Genomic DNA, 16,529 nt, shown 5'->3' with positions numbered 1-16,529 from the left:
CCTCCTCTCTCGCCTCGCAGGTGGCGTGACCAGGATGACGGTGTCATTGGTCGTCATCATGTTTGAATTAACGGGGGGTCTGGAGTACATTGTCCCCTTGATGGCGGCAGCCGTGACCAGCAAGTGGGTGGCCGACGCCTTTGGGAAGGAAGGCATCTATGAGGCCCACATCCACCTCAACGGGTACCCTTTCCTGGACGTGAAGGATGAGTTCACGCACCGCACGCTGGCCACCGACGTCATGCGGCCACGGCGCGGGGAGCCGCCGCTGTCCGTGCTCACCCAGGACAGCATGACCGTGGAGGACGTGGAGACGCTCATCAAAGAGACCGACTACAACGGCTTCCCCGTGGTGGTGTCCCGGGACTCCGAGCGCCTCATTGGATTCGCCCAGAGGAGGGAACTGATTCTCGCCATCAGTGAGTAGAGAAGGGGGAGCTGGTGGGCGACTAAGGTGAATGGCAGCCTTCTAACCCCCGCATTCTCCAAGGGGTAGAGAGAGCCTACACAGTCAGAAGGCTTTAAGCCCGGGGATCGCACACTTTTTAAAAATATATGTTTTTATTGATGTCAGAGAGGAAGGGAGAGGGAGAGAGAGAGAGAAACATCCATGATGAGAGAGAATCATTGATCGGCTGCCTCCTGCACGCCCCCCACTGGGGATCAAGCCCACAACCCGGGCATGTGTGCTGACCGGGAATCAAACCGTGACCTCCTGGCTCATAGGTTGATGCTCAACCATTGAGCCATGCGGGCCGGGCGGATCCCACACTTGAACGTATACTTGTGTCCCTCGGGGATCTGGTTGAAGTTCAGATTTGGATTCCGCTGGTCTGGGGTGCGGTCCGAGGCGCTGCGTTTCTCCCAAGCTCCTGGTTAATGTTCTGCGGCTGGTCCCACCTCGCACTGTGAGGGGCAGGGCCTTAGGAGGCCGTTCTTGGCTGGAAGGTGAGCACCACCTTTGCCAGCAGCTCCCTGGGCTCCAGCCCTGCCGGGAGGCATGTGGTGCAGCCTTCCAGAGAACGCAAAGCCGAGAAGGAAGGGATGGGAGAGCCTGAGCCGGCCCAGGCTGAGCTGCTCTCGGAGACAGACTCAGGCAGGCGAACTACTGAGATGGGGGTTCTTTGCCGCTCGGCTCCACCCAAGCCTTCCGCTTCCCGCTGTGACAGGATGTCACATCAGTTCTGTGCGATGCTTTTCCTCCTCGTGTGCGAACTGAAATCAGCTGGGCTGAGGGCCAGGCTGTTGAGTTGGGGGAGGGGAGGGGATGATGCCCAGGTGAGGTGTCCCGAAGATAAGCGGCTCCGAAAAGCAAGCCTGTGGGCCCAGTAGCCTAGCCAAGGCTGCATTGAAGGGGCTGGAGGAGGAGGATTCCAAAGAGCTAAGCCTGGGGGGAGCTCCCTGGGGAGGGAGGAGGGGGGTAGGGGAGTCCCAGCGGACCTCCCCATGCAGCGGGGCAGGGAGCAGTGAGCGCATCGGTGGTGCCCAGCAGACACGCATGCCATTCCGCTACATGCCTGCCCGTGATCTGCACACCCTCCCAGCGCCTCACCGCAGGCGGGGCCCATGATGGGGCTCAGGTTGGCATGGATGACTTTACTAACTACCCCAGCTGCCAGAGTATTTATGAAGTTTGCCAGGGGGACTCGCCTGGGTCTGATGCCAGCGCGCCTTCACCTGACAAGCCTTTGCCTCGCCCTGCCCTGGGTTAACCATCTCTCAGCTCGCCCTTTGAAGTCCCAGATCTCTTCACGTGTTAAATAGCTTTGAAAATATCTTTAAAGTATCTTCATCAAAGGCTTTATAAAAATAACCTTGGATAAGCTCGATCCTCTAATGTTTGTTGCTCAAACAGGATTACCTCCCAAAGCAACAGCTGACTTTATAGTTTGGACACGGTAGCGCGTTTGTGCTGAGATACTTCTCTTTCTTGTAGGCCAGTGACGGCGAACCTTTTGAGCTCGGCGTGCCAGCATTTTGAAAAACCCTAACTTAACTCTGGTGCCGTGTCACATAGAGAAATGTTTTGATCTTTGCACCCACAGTAAAACAAAGACATATTTTTGATATTTATTTTATAGGTTTAAATGCCATTTAACAAAGAAAAATCAACCAAAAAAATGAGTTCGCGTGTCACCTCTGCCACGCGTGTCATAGGTTCGCCATCACTGTTGTAGGTCCTGTCACTTAGCCTTTAGACATCAGTATTGCCTTAGAGAAAATGGGGTTGTTTAGAAAAGCTGTCTAAGCCCAGGCCGGTTTGGTTCAGTGGTTAGAGTGTCAGCCCGCAGACCAAAGGGTCGCTGGTTCGATACCTTGTCCTTCTAGGAGGCAAGAGGCTGCAGACGTTTAGAGAGTGCAACCTGTACCTCAGATGCAGGTTCGGTCCCCGGCCTGGGTCAGGGAGCTTGTGGGAGACAACCAGTTGATGTCTCTCTCTCTCGCTCTCTCTCTCTCTCTCTCTCTCTCTCTCTCTCTCTCTCTTCCCCCCTCCCTCTCCATCTCTCTCCCCGCTTCCTCCCTTCCCCTCTTCCTCTAAAGATCAATGGAAAAAGTATCCTTGGGTGAGGATTAAAAAAACCAAGCAACCACGCTGTATAAGTGGGGCTGGGTTTGTTTTAAAATAAGGTGATCAGCAGCCTTTAAGCAAAGGTTGAAATGAAAATCTGAAGTGATAAATGTCACAGGATCCATCACCTGCTGTGCAGCTCGGGCACACCCGCCAGGAGATGGTTTACTAACCCTGCTGCCCCCAGTGCCATGATCAGGTGGGAAGCAGCAGCTGTCCCCAGCGCTGGAGCCCGCTGCCCGCGCCCCGGGAAGCTGTGTTTGGAATGTCTGAAGGGGCACCACGCCGTGGAAATAACACCTCTGTGCTTTCAACCAGCCGGCCCGGCGGAGAAGCTGCTGTTTGCATGGTGTGTGGAAAGGCGAGGGGTGGCTTCGCTCCGAGCAACCAGAAGAGCTGTTTTCCTGGCCCTGGGAACAGAAGGCTCCCTGGGTTGCGGTGGAGACACTCGAGAGCTGCATTTGCAGGATGAGTGTGCCCTCTCGTGACGATGGAAATAGGACACCAGCATTTAGCTGGCACTGACTGCATGCCGAGTCCTCTCCCAGGGGAATGCGGAGCAACGATTATAAATAGATCCGCGGTAGTTTGGCTGAGGAAAGCATGGTGAATAGCGGTCATGTTAAAGATGGTAGCAGCCGCTCCCGGGACATGGAAGTGTGTTGTGATTTTCCGTCTCTCTCTGGACCGCAAGCCACGGCTGCCTCTTGGTTAGAGAGCGAGTCCTTGCACCGCCTGGGAGGTGCGGCCTTCACCACACACAGCACGTGGGGCGTAGGCGGCCCCCGCTCAGATTCGGGGTTCAGGGGACTTTGCCTCTTGGCGCCATTTGCAAACGCGAGGCTTTTCTGTGCCCGGCAGGGCTTTAGGCTCTTCCAGACTTGGGTTCTGCACTTAAGCAAGGACGGCTGAGAGAGGCCCCAGTGAAGCCGCAGCGGTGATGAAAGGGATGGAAAGTTCCAGTTATGGGCGAGAGTTAAGGGAACTTGGATTTTTTTTGTCTGGTGGATGATTTAATGATGATTCTCCAGGATGTGGAAGATGCTTACTTGCAGAAAGGGACTGACATCCAGGGCCTAAGAAGAAGATAAGTGTTAGCCTGGCCGGCGTGGCTCAGTGGTTGAGCGTCGACCTATGAACCAGAAGGTCACGGTTGATTCCAGGTCAGGGCACTTGCCTGGGTTGTGGGCTCAATCCCTAGTGTGGGGCGTGCAGGAGGCAGTTGATCAATGATTCTCCCTCATTGATGTTTCTCTCTCTCTCTCTCTCTCTCTCTCTCTCTCTCTCTCTCTCTCTCTCTCTCCCTTCCTCTCTGGAATCAATAAAAACATATTTTTTAAAAGAAGATAAATGTCGGATCTGTTGGACGGGCTGTTTAGGGATAAAGAGGTTTCCTCCTGGAAGAACAGCAGTGCCATCTGCTTCTGCTGGAGACTTCTCCATGCCTTAGTAAACCATGGCATCCTAAAATCATCTGCTTTTTCTTCTAAATAGTGTTTACTTTGTTATAGCATCTTGTACTGATCACCACTACAGTTGCTCCCAATTTTACACCTTAACCTTCTTGTAAATTACCTCTGTTTTTATGGAAGCTATAAGAATTTTTTTTATTGATTTCAGAGAGGAAGGGAGAGGGAGAGAGAGAGAGAAACATCAATGTTGAGAGAGAATCATGGATCGGCTGCCTCCTGCATGCCCCACACTGGGGATCGAGCCTGCAACCCAGGCATGTGCCCTGACCGGGAATGGAACCTTGACCTCTTGGTTCATAGGTCAACTGAGCCACACCGGCCGGGTCATGTGATCAGTTCTTGATTGAGGTGTGTGGCTTGATCCATTCCCAATGTTCAAATTGGTTATTGAAAGAGATGGGATTCCTGGTGTGTGGACTTCTAGAAAATCAACTGGTGTATGAACGTGAGCAAATAAGTATGTGTTGACTGTCGCCTCGACCTTAGAGCTTCAGGACAGAACCGCCTTGACGTAGGGGAGAAGTGCGCAGTGCGCGTCGCATAGCCTCTCCATTTGAAAACATGTGCCTCATTGTCACCTGCATCTGTGGTGGAATCATCTCCCATTCGATGCAACTAGATTGAACCTGAGCCAAATAATGGGCAGGCATCTGCCCAGCGGACCCCGTGTTCCTCTTTTAAACAGAGACGCCTTTTCAACCAGCCTGACTGGGGCGCTCCCTGCTCCCCATTAGAGCAGTGGTTCTCAACCTTCCTAAGGCCACGACCCTTTCATACAGCTCCTCATGTTGTGGTGACCCCCAATTTCATGGTTACAAATGAAACATAATGAAAGCATAGTGATTCATCACAAAAACAATATGTAATTATATATGTGTTTTCCGATGGTCTTAGGCAACTCCTGTGAAAGGGTCATTCGACCCCCAAAGGGGTTGCGACCCACAGGTTGAGAACCGCTGCTTTAGCGCGCTGTACTGCAGTCAACGGCCTCAGCAGGCAGTTGGAGTTTTATTTCTCACAGAACGATACAGGTGAATTGTAGTCTTTGAGAAAGGAGCCCTGTATTACAGAGGAGACTGGGATTCATTTGAAGGCAAGTCCGCCGTACATTTTCCCTAACCTCTACCCATGAACCAAAAGAAAGATGAAAATCCCGACAGAAGGAAAGCGGCCTTGGAGAAATAGCTGAGACCGATGGGTTTGTTTCACACGCGACTTAAAATAGCCCGGGTTTGTCGGCGGCATGAAGCTGTGTTCTAATGAGTTCCCGTCCCCCTGCCCCAGCCCTGTCACACGGCCTTGCCTATAGATAGAAATAGGCTAATTGTTACCAGAAGAGTTTTACTATCTTTCGTTGCGATACCCTCAGAGTGGCCCATTTTTAAGAGAGGAGATCCAAGGGGGTGGGCGATGTGGCTTTTCGCAGGGTATTTCCTGGTCCCAAGGGTCATATTTGGGATTTGAGCTAAATGTCTGGGCTGTGAGCCTGGGCTGGTCCCATTAAATTCCTGCTCCTTTCAGGACTCAGTGCCGTTTGGGCCAACTGTACGTCTGTAAAAAACCTATGGGGCAGCTAAGTGTGGTTTCTTTTTCCTTTTCAAAAATATACTTGTATCGATTTCAGAGAGCAAGGGAGAGGGAGAGAGAGATAGGAACATCATTGATGAGAGAGAATCATGGATCTGTTGCCTCCTGCACGCCCCCTACTGGGGATGGAGCCTGCAACCCGGGCCTGTGCCCTGACTGGGACTCGAACCGTGACCTCCTGGTTCATAGGTCGATGCTCAACCACTGAGCCACACCGGCCAGGCAGGTGTGGTGTTTTGTTATGTCCAACTTCTCCCATGATGAGGTGAAGAAGTGTTAGGAAGACGAGGGTGGAGGGTGGAGGGCGGAGGGCGGAGGGCGGAGGATGGAGGGTGGAGGGCGAAGGGCCTTCTGGGTGCCTGGCGTCCAGGGGAAGCCATGCATCTCCACAAAGGAGCATCCTGCTCAGGCCTGTCTTTCAAGACCTTGGCAGTGAACAGGCGGGTCACAGCAGGGGGACCCTTGCCCAGCAGGCGCCGATTTCACAGATGTTTGGCTGAAGCCCCCCATTAAGAATGTGGAGTTGCTGCCCTAGCTGGTGTGGCTCAGTGGATAGAGCATAGGCCTGCGGACTGAAGGGTCCCGGGTTCGATTCCAGTCAAGGGCACAGGCCTGGGTTGTGCTCTCAATCCCCAGGAGGGGGTGTGCAGGAGACAGCCGATCCATGATTCTCTCTCATCATGGATGTTTCTCTCTCTTTCCCTCTCCCTTTCTCTCTGACATCAATAAAAATCTATTAAAAAAATAAAAGAATGTGGAGGTGGCCCTCGGAGCCCCTTCTCTGTGGGATTCTAGGAGGCGGGAGGAGGGAAGATGTGTACCTGCAGGTCGGGGGGGGGGGGTAGGGGGAGTTGCTAAGCGAGGGACTGGGTGTGACTTCCGCTCCTGCTGCCCATTCCAGAGAACGCCAGGCAGAGGCAGGAGGGCATCGTGAGCAACTCCATCATGTACTTCACGGAGGACCCCCCCGAGCTGCCGGCCAACAGCCCGCAGCCCCTGAAGCTGCGCCGGGTCCTGAACCTCAGCCCTTTCACGGTCACGGACCACACCCCCATGGAGACGGTGGTGGACATCTTCCGGAAGCTGGGGCTCCGCCAGTGCCTGGTGACGCGGAGCGGGTGAGTGGCCGGGCTGGTGCGGGGGAGGGGGGCTGGTGCCCAGGGGATGTGTGCGGCGGCGGTGCCCAGACTGGGGAGAGCAGGTGAATGTTCCCAGTAGGGGGCGTGCAGGAGGCAGCCGATCCATGATTCTCTCTCAGTCCTCAGGGGACTCAAGGAGCAGCACGTGGTAGAGCAGTGGTTCTCAACCTTGGCTGCACATTAAAATCACCTGGGAATCGTTTTAAAATCCTGATTTCTGGGCCTCATCCTTATGAAATTCTGTTTCTTTGTTACTCATGTTGTGGCCCCGCCCCATCACAGAGAAACAGAATTTCCGGAGGATGAGGCCCAGGAATGAGGATTTTGAAAAGATTCCCAGGTGATTCTCATGTGCAGCCGAGGTTGGGAACCGCTGTGGCAGAGGGTGGCGGAAGTCCTGGCGAGAATGCTGAGCAGCTGATGGCAGCTGTGGGAACCTGGCGCCAGGGCTAGTGCGCAGGGAACATGGGAGAAGCTTCCAGGCGGGGCTGCTGTCCGGCCTGAGGCTGCAGGCTCAGCCACAAAGGGGAGGAGCCAAAGAAGGGGGCTTGGGGCTACTTTTCTTTTTTTAAAATATGTTTTTAGCCCTGACTGGTGTGGCTCAGTGGATAGAGCGTCAGCCTGCGGACTGAAGGGTTCCGGGTTCAATTCTGGTCAAGGGCACATGCCTGGGTTGCGGGCTGGACCCCCAGTAGGGGGCGCGCAGGAGGCAGCCGATCAATGATTTATCTCCTCATTGATGTTTCTCTTTCTCTCTTTCTTCTCTGAAATCAATAAAATATATTTAAAATAAAATGTTTTTATTGGTTTTAGAGAGAGGAAGCGACAGAGGGAGAGAGAGAAACATCGATGATGAGAGAGAATCATGGATGGGCTGCCACCTGCACGCCCCACACTGAGGATCGAGCCCGCAACCCAGGCATGTGCCCTGACCAGGAATCAAACCCTGACCTCCTGGTTCATAGGTCAATGCTCAGCCACTGAGCCACACTGGCTGGGTGGGGTTGCTTTTCTACCACCCTGTTGCCCTTGACTCAGGGAGAAGGCGCAGCCTGGCCCGCGGTAATGTGACATATACATTCCTCAATCATGGTGCTGATCATATGCCGGGGCTCGTGGGAAAGACAGGGTTAGGGGCACAGCACCAAAAGCTTCGTCAGTGACATGTTAAGAAAAAGAGATGGGAGGTAATGAAGACGGTAGTACCATTTCAGACACAGTAAGTGGTTAAGAAATATGTCAGTATGACAAGACATATGTCACTTGGCCTTGAGGTTGCCCGAGGTTGGCTCGTGGACGTGGGTGTCTCGAAGGCCACGGCTCGCGGGCATTTGGGTGCCCCCGGGCCCGGGCCCCGCCGGTGCTGCGTGCGGCTCTCACCTGCACTCTCATGGATGGAATCCCTAGAGGCAGAGGTGAAGTTTGCATTAAGCTCAGCCTGTTCCCTCATTTGTCAGCGTGTTCCCGCCAGTTCACGCTTTCAACACCAGCGTTATCGGAGGGCTGAGGCGTGGCGGCCCTGGCATGATCTTTGCCAGCAAATTCCTCCGCTTTCTGTTATGCCAGCCGAGCAGATTGGAGGGTCATGATGGTGTGGGAGGTGCCGTGCCCTGAGGGCCAATGTTTGGGCTCAGAGGCGCACCCCAAATTCCATGGCCTCAGAAGCTTGGCAGGAGGAGGAGGAGGTCGGCTCAGTCAGGGTTGCCTGGAACCTAGGGTCGTCTGCCCAGCTCATTCCTTTATGGGCAGCAGTGGGGAACGTCCGGCCCTTGGGCCGTATGAGGCCCTCGAAACCATGGGGTCTGGCCCTCCAAGGCATTAGGGGTGAGCTCATTCAATGTCTGACCAGATAGAGCAGGCTCATGTTTAAGGTGATGATTTTGTAGGGCCCGAGAATGATGATACAAATCTCCCCGTGGCCCTTGGCAGGAAAAGGTTCCCCACCCCTGCCTTATGGGCTGGGGCCGGGGCGGGGAGTGGGGGTGGGGGATGGGTTGTGGAGACGTTGGTCCCCTGAATATAGCTCAGGCCCCTGTAGGCTCCAGAGGCTGCACTCTCTATCGTAGTTCACATTTCCCGGGCCACACTGTGGAAGTTGAATTCAGCACTTCTCACCCCTGGTGGTGCTGCCCCCCACAGAGATGGGGTGTCACAGCGGGGAGGAGGGGGTGCTGCTGGCATCTGCTGGCATCTACAGTGCACAGGGTAGTCCACACATCAGCGAAGAGTCATCCTGCCTGAGATGTCACCGGTGTTCCAACTGGGTGACCCCGCACTGGATGCCAGAGAACAGCCGAGTGAGCGGGCCTTGCCCAGGCGGCCTTCTCCCCACTCCTGCCCAGAGCGGCCGGGCTCTGAGGGGCTGCATTTGCTCCCTGACCCGGAGAGCTCCTATCGACAGGACCAGCGTCCCCCCCCACTCCTACCCCGGCTCTGACACAGCTACGGGGTGTCTTGCACGTGGGAGGGGCGATCAATATGGAACAAATGAACTACTGTTTGAGGCTGGAGATTCTTTTAGCTGTGACTTTTAAAAAATATTTGTATTGATTTCAGAGAGGAAGGGAGAGCGAGAGAGATAGAAACATCAATGATGAGAGAGAATCATTGGTCAGATGCCTCCTGCACGCCCCCTACTGGGGATCAAGTTTGCAACCCAGGCATGTGCCCTTGACCAAAATCAAACCTGGGACCCTTCAGTCCACAGGCCGAGGCTCTACCCACTGAGCCAAACCGGCTAGGGCTTAGCTGTGACTTTTTAAGGAACTCAGTGGTCCTCAAACCTGAGTGTGCATCTGAGTCTCTGAGGATTGAGCCTCCAGCTGAAACCCAGGCCCCGGGAACAGGCCTGGGTGGGGGGCGGGGAGCGGAGAATGTCTATTTCTAACCAGCCCCCAAGGGCTGTCGCTGGTCGCGGGACCCCACTTTGCAAAACACTGAAGCCCATTTATGTACTTGAATTTCCAGCGCTCGGTGTAAATACTACTGTGATCACTCGTGTCGTCTCAAGTGGATCGCAGTTTCTCTTTCCCTTTAAAATAATAATCCAATGTCAGTTATCCTCGGAATTTCCAGCGCCGGTGGGAATTCTGCCCCGAATGCCCGCTCGCACCTCGCGGAGCCCCCGAGGTTTCCCTGTGAAGATCTGGGCGCTGAAATTGGCTCCGAATGTTCTGCAAGAAAACAAAATCGCACTCTCTCTCCCTCTCCCCCTCTCGCTCTACATATTTTAAACAAACACAGATGCTGATACGTTAGTGCTGGCAAGGGGGCCTGGTGTGCGGGCCTTTCATCTCCGGCTCGCGGCCAGGGCAGGCCCCTCTGAAGCCAGCGCGGGTTTTGATTATTCTGTCGCCATGCGCTTTCCTTGCTCGGGGCCGAGAGAGCCCAGCTCATCCCCTGCGCCAGCAGCCGCGGCAGGATTCCTCAGGGCCCGGGGTCCAAGGTCTTTGGGAAAGCAGACCGGGAACCAGAGAAGTCTTTGTCCCCTGAATGCCGGCGTCTAGGAAGCCTCCAGGGGCCAAGAGTGACTCGGGGTGGGCTTTTCCGTCCACGGGACCGAGGAAGGAAGGACAAGCAAGCCGGGGAGATGGTGTCAGCGGCCCCAAGTCCTGCTGGGTGGCCTCCTCGGAAGAGCTCAGTGCCTCCAGCGGATAGATCGGCCGTTTACCAGGCACCGGACTCACTTGAACTGCTACCCCAAGGGGCTGGAAGTGTAAGCTCTTGATGTAAATGAAATAGGACATTTCCCGGCTCTGCAGATCCCTGCCGGCTTTGATGTCGCCTCCTTCCGGGTGGCTGTGCGGTGTCCTGTGATAATGATTGTCGTGGGCCCGGGCCCCGTTGATGCCTGCACCCCAGGCACCCCAGGCACCCCAGGCAGCTGCTGCGTGTGTGTTTCCCCAGCACCATCGCACCCGGCGTGACTCTCAGACATCGTAGCCCCAGAGCTCGAAGGGGAGGTTGTCAGGACTGCTTTAGGCAGATGCCTGATCTTTGATGCTGTCTCCAGGGTGAAGATAAGGAAATACAAACCAGGCTTTACAGACATGGGAGGGACGTGGGAGGCGCGTGTGTGTGCGCGCACACACGTGTGTGTGTGTGGTGTGTGGTGTGTTATAGTAGAGTTCTCAGCACTTTGCAAACACTAACAAGTCGTTTTTTCCCAAGCAGCATTGTTTTAATCATCGTCCTGAGCATGTTTTGGACAGAACTGGAGAAGGCTCAAAAATGTTTAACAAGTAAAGCCAGGGAGCTCATCTTAAGGAACATGCTGAATTGTGTCCCCCCCGCACCCCAAATTCTTGTGCTGAAGCCTCGACCCCCCAGTGTGACTGTATTTGGAGGTGGGGTCTTTAAGGGGGTGATTACAGTGCAATGAGGTCATAAGAGTGAGGCCCTCATCTGATAGGACTGGTGTCCTTAGAAAAAGAGGAAGACACACCAGGGTTGCTGGGACAGAGAAAAGGGCCATGGGAGGTCACAGCAGAAAGGCAGGTGTCTGCAAGCCACGGAGAGAGGCTGCTGCAGAAACCAGAACTCGGACTCAGCTTGGCAGAGTCAGTATAACAGCATTTTGCTTTCTGGGGCACCATCAGTTGGACTGCATTTGGATCAATTTCAGAAATGTATTTAAAGTACCATATGAACATGCGAAAGTCAAGTAGCTCTAAACAGCTAAAATGAAAAGCAACATTGTCCAGCCGGCGTGGCTCAGTGGTTGAGTGTTGACCTATGAACCAGGAGGTTAAGGTTCAATTCCTGGTTGGAGCATATGTCCGGGTTGCGGGCTCCATCCCCAGTAGGGGGCGTGCAGGAGGCAGCCGATCCATGATTCTCTCTCATCATTGATGTTTCTATCTCTCTCTCCCTCTCCCTTCCTCTCTGAAACCAATAGAAATATATTAAAAAACAACAAAAAACCCCACAACAATTCCTGGCTTTATCCTTCCTCACTAACCCCTCCTCTCAGGCAACCCCTCCCCCTCCAAGGGTTTTTTCTTTAATTAATAGGCTTTATTTCTTAGAGTGGTTTTTTGTTTACAGAAAAGTTGAACAGAGCGTATAGAGTTCCCATATTCCCTCTCTTGTTCCTTCAGTTTCCCTTCTTGTTAACATCTTCATCGGTGGGTTATATTTGTTGCCATTGATCTGTCGGTCCAGTATTAGTAACTAAGGTTCATAGTTTGCATTAGGGTTCACTCTTGGTGTTGTACATTCTGTGGGTTTTGACAAATGGAGAATGACATGTACACACCATTATGGTATCACACAGAGTAGTTTTACTGTTCTGAACACTCCACCTTCCCACTTCCCCTGGCAACCGCTGATCTTTTACAGTCTTCCTAGTTTTTCTTTTTCTTTTTGTTGTGTCTTTTTTTTTTCTTTATTGATTAAGGTATTACATATGTGTCCTTCAGTCTCCCTAGTTTTGTCTTTTCCAGAATGTCGTAGAATTGGAATCACACAGCCTTCTCAGATGCGCCTCTTTCTCTCAGTGTGCCTTTAAGGTTCCTCCATGCCTTTACCTGACTTGATAGCTCATTTCTTTTTAGCCCGAACAATATTCTATTGGGGATGTTTGTTTGAAATACTTCCCTGCCTCTTTTTTGTTTGTTACTTGTGACACATATTTTTTTAAGAGTCCAGACCAGTAGTCTCACATTTTGAATATGTTTGATTGCTTCCTCATGGTTTGATTTGGTTTAAGTGGTTTTTGGCAACATTTCAAAGTAGATGATGTCATGATGTCAGCCTTTCCGACTTTGTTGGTGATAAGCTCCATCACTCGGATGGGATGCTGATGGCCGGAACCTCGCTTGGGAAGGGACATTTTTCTCTTTGTACGTCATCGGTGGCCGGATCCTTTGAGACCATGTGAATTTTCTGGTTTCCAGCAACCATTTACCCAGCGGTTTTGGAATTCATTGATGATAATTATTGGCTAACCTCATTATTACATTGGGGGTGCAAAATACTGGTTTTCTAATTCTATTCCGCTCTCTACATTGTTCTTCAGTTTTTGGTTATCATGATAGTCATGACGCTGTCTTTCAGTGTTTTGTCAGCCATGTGGTCATTATTATTTTTGCTTAGCATGCTTTCAAAGGCCCTGTTGGCTGTTTTCCTCTCTCCTGAAGATGCTCCCATGAGGGGGAGGGGAAGAGGTAGTACCTGCTGTCTCCCCTAGTGTGACAGAAGGAAAACTAACACAATAAATCAGTCACTTTTTTAAGCTCCAGGGTGATCAGGGACAAAAGTCAGAATTCTGGCTTGACAGTTTCACTAACCAGTGTGCATCTCACCAGATGCCACTGACTTGGACACTGCTCTGAATACTTGAATTCCCTTTGAATATTTACTTTCTATTAGTAGCAGATGAGTTTGAGTTTGACTAATTTGGCGTTACTTAGATAAATGACAGTGTATTACAGTTGTGCTTTCTGATTTTTTGTGTGTATTCATCATTTTACACAGATGCAGAGAAGCCTGTCATTTAATAGCTGTCCAGTGTCCCGGTGTCCTGCCATAGTTCACTTCTCCATTCCCCTTTTCCTGGGTATAATGGAGCCACAGTGGGCAGCATTTTGCAAACGAATTTGGCTATGGAACTTCTTTTCTCCAAAGAAGTTGTGTACATCCCCTTCTTTCAAGCCCTTCACTGTACCTAGAGGGCGTGACTTGTTCCAGCAGGTGGCCACTTAAATATTTAACAGAATCAAGAGTGAGGCAAGGGCTGTCGTGAATGGTTGTCCAAGTGTGTACAGCATATTCTAGGGGCACTCGTGCATTGCAGTGTTTGTGAGCAGTGCTCCCTAGAGTTGTGCGATACATTGTCTAGGTGGCCCAATACAAGCAATCCTGGGAGGTGGTATTGTTTCTGTAAGTTGAAAGCAATGGCATTTTGGAAGAGGAGGTAATTTACATATATGGTCAGAGATGAATGTCAAACTTTCCCCTTCTAGTAAGATAGATTTAAAATAGAATCAGTTGTTATACTTAAAATACCTTATACTTGGGCCCTGGTCAGTGTGCTCAGTGGTTAGAGTGTTGGCCTGAACACCAAAGGGTCTTGGGTTCAATTCCAGGTCAAGGGCACGTACCTGGGTTTCAGGTTTGATCCCCGGCCCCAGTCTGAGCACGTGTGGGAGGCAAACAGTTGATGTATTGATGTTTCGCTCTCTTTAGCTCTCACGCCCCCCGCTCCACTCTCTCTAAAAAAAAAAAAAAAAAAAAAAAAAAAAAAAAAAAAAAAAAATCAATGAAAAAAATATCCTTGGGTAAGGATTAAAAAAACCAAAACCTTATGGTTAGAATTTCCATGGTGTGGGCAAGTTTTGACAATGGCTTTCATAAGCCCTTTTATTTTATTGATTATAGTTTTAAAATTTAGGAGTGTATATCAGGCATCGTATGTAGCTTTACTGCTGTAATAAACAATTTGGAATCTCAGTGGCCGGATGTGTCAGGTTTATTTATCTCCCGAGTCATATCCAGTATCAGTCACAGCAGGCGTGGGGTCTGCAACACAGTCATTCCAGGACGCAGGTCTTTGAATCTGGTGGCTCCTTGTCAATCCCTTGTGACCTCAGAGTCCTTCACTACTCCTCTGCCTCTGCCTCGCAGTTGAGGAGAGAGAGTGTGAGGAAATGTGTGGGCGGCTCGGGAGGGGCACCTCTCATGTCTGCCCATACTCACTCCATGGGCCAGGCTCACTCAGCTGGCCGCACCCACCCGCAAGGGACGCTGGGGAATGTCGTCTCTCGGTGTGCCCAGGTGATAAAGGCACTGGTGTTCCGGGAAAGGCATGAGTCGGTATTGCGAGGTTGACCTCTTTTCTCTATTTTGTTTCTTCTCCAGGAGACTTCTTGGCATCATCACAAAAAAGGATGTTCTGAGACATATGGCCCAGATGGCAAACCAGGACCCTGAATCCATCATGTTTAATTAGAAACAAGATGGCAGTCGTTTTGAGAAAAACACAACTGTGTCATTTTAAAAGAAGTAAACAAGTGATATGTTATTTTCCTAATGAATGACCCAGAAGCTTTGTTTGAAAGGAAGGGAAGAAGGATGAAACATTTGTTAAAAAAATACACCAATGAGTAGGCATTTTATAGCTTTAACTCCTTATGAGTTTCAAATCGTGTTTGTTAATGAATTTACTAACTGCTACGGGGCATGTGGGTGGGTGTGAACGATGGAACACAAATGCCGAATCAAGAAATGTTTGCCCTTCTGTTCAAGGCTGGTGTTTCTGAAGCTTTGAGTCCAAAAGGCAGAGGGGTACCGGGGTGCCAGTGCCCTTATTCATTGGTTCCTGAGGTTTTGCTGCTATGTTAGTGTGTTGGACTAAATGTATTTGCACTTACTTTGTTGGAAAAGGAAAAGAATTTAAATGTGAACATAGTGAAAGCTGCAACTATTGGGTCACGCATGAACATCCCCTTTCTTGCTCCTGTTCTCAGTCTAATTTGCTTAGCCATCAGTTTCTAAACCAACATCAGGATCATGTGTTATGATGAGTCTGAAGAAATCATTTCTCTATGCAAGACCAGCACCTTGGGCCAGCCCGACGGACCATTGGAGCGTTTAGTGCTGCACTGTATTTCCTTCCAGGCAAAGGGATTCATCCTTATTAGGAGAATGTACTCACCCAGTCACCGATTCGCATCCCCATTGCATTTGCTTCATTTATTTATTGCTGTTGCCTGTGCATTCTTACATATCGATCAGTCCAGCACTTTCCATGGGACACATCCTATATGCTGCCAGCTCGGCGTACGTGTGCGTCAATTTCCAAATAGCCTAGACAGCAGTCAGAGCAGGCTACCCAGTGCGACTACTTCTTTTTCTTCTCCGATCTTATTAAATACGCTGCAGAGGGGGTGAGGCATATGACTTCTCAGTGGGAACTCCTCCAAATGGATTGCAAGAGAAATACCAAATTGATTCTAAATCTGTTCCATTCTCTTCTCTGTAGGATGCAAACCGCCCAGCTTTAATGTCTAAGCATGCACTCTCATCCCAGCAATCAGAGCACAGAAGGGCAGTTACATCCTAGACAGCCAGTTTGAGCACTGGGCATCTTCGTAATGAGGCAGTGATTCCTTTAGGCAGGACTTCTGTCCTTCCTGCGAGCAGGAGTGAAGCTGGGTGTTTTAGGTCCACTGTGATCAGCGTGAGTAAGAGTTACCTCGTTTGCTCTTTCTCTTTAGCCTTCCTTCTTCCCTTTTCACTGAGTCATCCTCATCCTTCTCAATCTCATCATTGGGTATTGATGTGCCAGGTGTGCATTTGGCTGCAAATCATAGGAATCCCAACGAACAGTGATGAGCTGAGTAGGAAACCTGGGGTTGGGCACTCAGGACTCTCGTCATATCATCGAGGGTCTACATCAGTGATGGCGAACCTATGACACGTGTGTCAGAGGTGACACGCGAACTCATTTTTTCGGTTGATTTTTCTTTGTTAAATGGCATTTAAATATATAACATAAATATCAAAAATATGTCTTTGTTTTACTATGGTTGCAAAGATCAAAACATTTCTCTATGTGACACGGCACCAGAGTTAAGTTAGGGTTTTTCAAAATGCTGACACGCCGAGCTCAAAAGGTTCGCCATCACTGGCCTACACTCTTTGGTATGTTTTCTGACATCCTTTGTCCTTTGGTTTATGGCCTCACAGTCACAAGCTGGTTACTGAGCTGCCAGGTGCCATGTCTGCTTTCTAAGCAGGAAGAGGCAAGTAACAGGTGCA

The 16,529-nt window shown here is 51.0% G+C and overlaps 1 protein-coding gene across 4 annotated transcripts in view; it reads left to right on the top strand.

Moving 5' to 3' along the window:
* CLCN4 (chloride voltage-gated channel 4) overlaps nt 1-16,284 on the top strand; it is a 55,153-nt gene extending 38,869 nt beyond the window's left edge. For all 4 annotated transcript variants that reach the window (XM_036305463.1, XM_036305466.1, XM_036305465.1 and 1 more), the window contains 3 exons: nt 21-419; nt 6,530-6,746; nt 14,628-16,284. In XM_036305463.1, the coding sequence (XP_036161356.1) occupies nt 21-419; nt 6,530-6,746; nt 14,628-14,718 (707 nt within the window). In that variant the 3' untranslated portion in view covers nt 14,719-16,284. The remainder of the gene's footprint in view (nt 1-20; nt 420-6,529; nt 6,747-14,627) is intronic.
* The last annotated feature ends 245 nt before the right edge of the window (nt 16,285-16,529 follow it).

The sequence above is a fragment of the Myotis myotis genome, unplaced genomic scaffold (assembly GCF_014108235.1).
Source record: "Myotis myotis isolate mMyoMyo1 unplaced genomic scaffold, mMyoMyo1.p scaffold_m19_p_4, whole genome shotgun sequence".
Classification (NCBI taxonomy): Eukaryota; Metazoa; Chordata; class Mammalia; order Chiroptera; family Vespertilionidae; genus Myotis; species Myotis myotis.
Note: the sequence above shows the minus strand (reverse complement) of the source record. Positions and strands in the feature narration are given on the sequence as shown.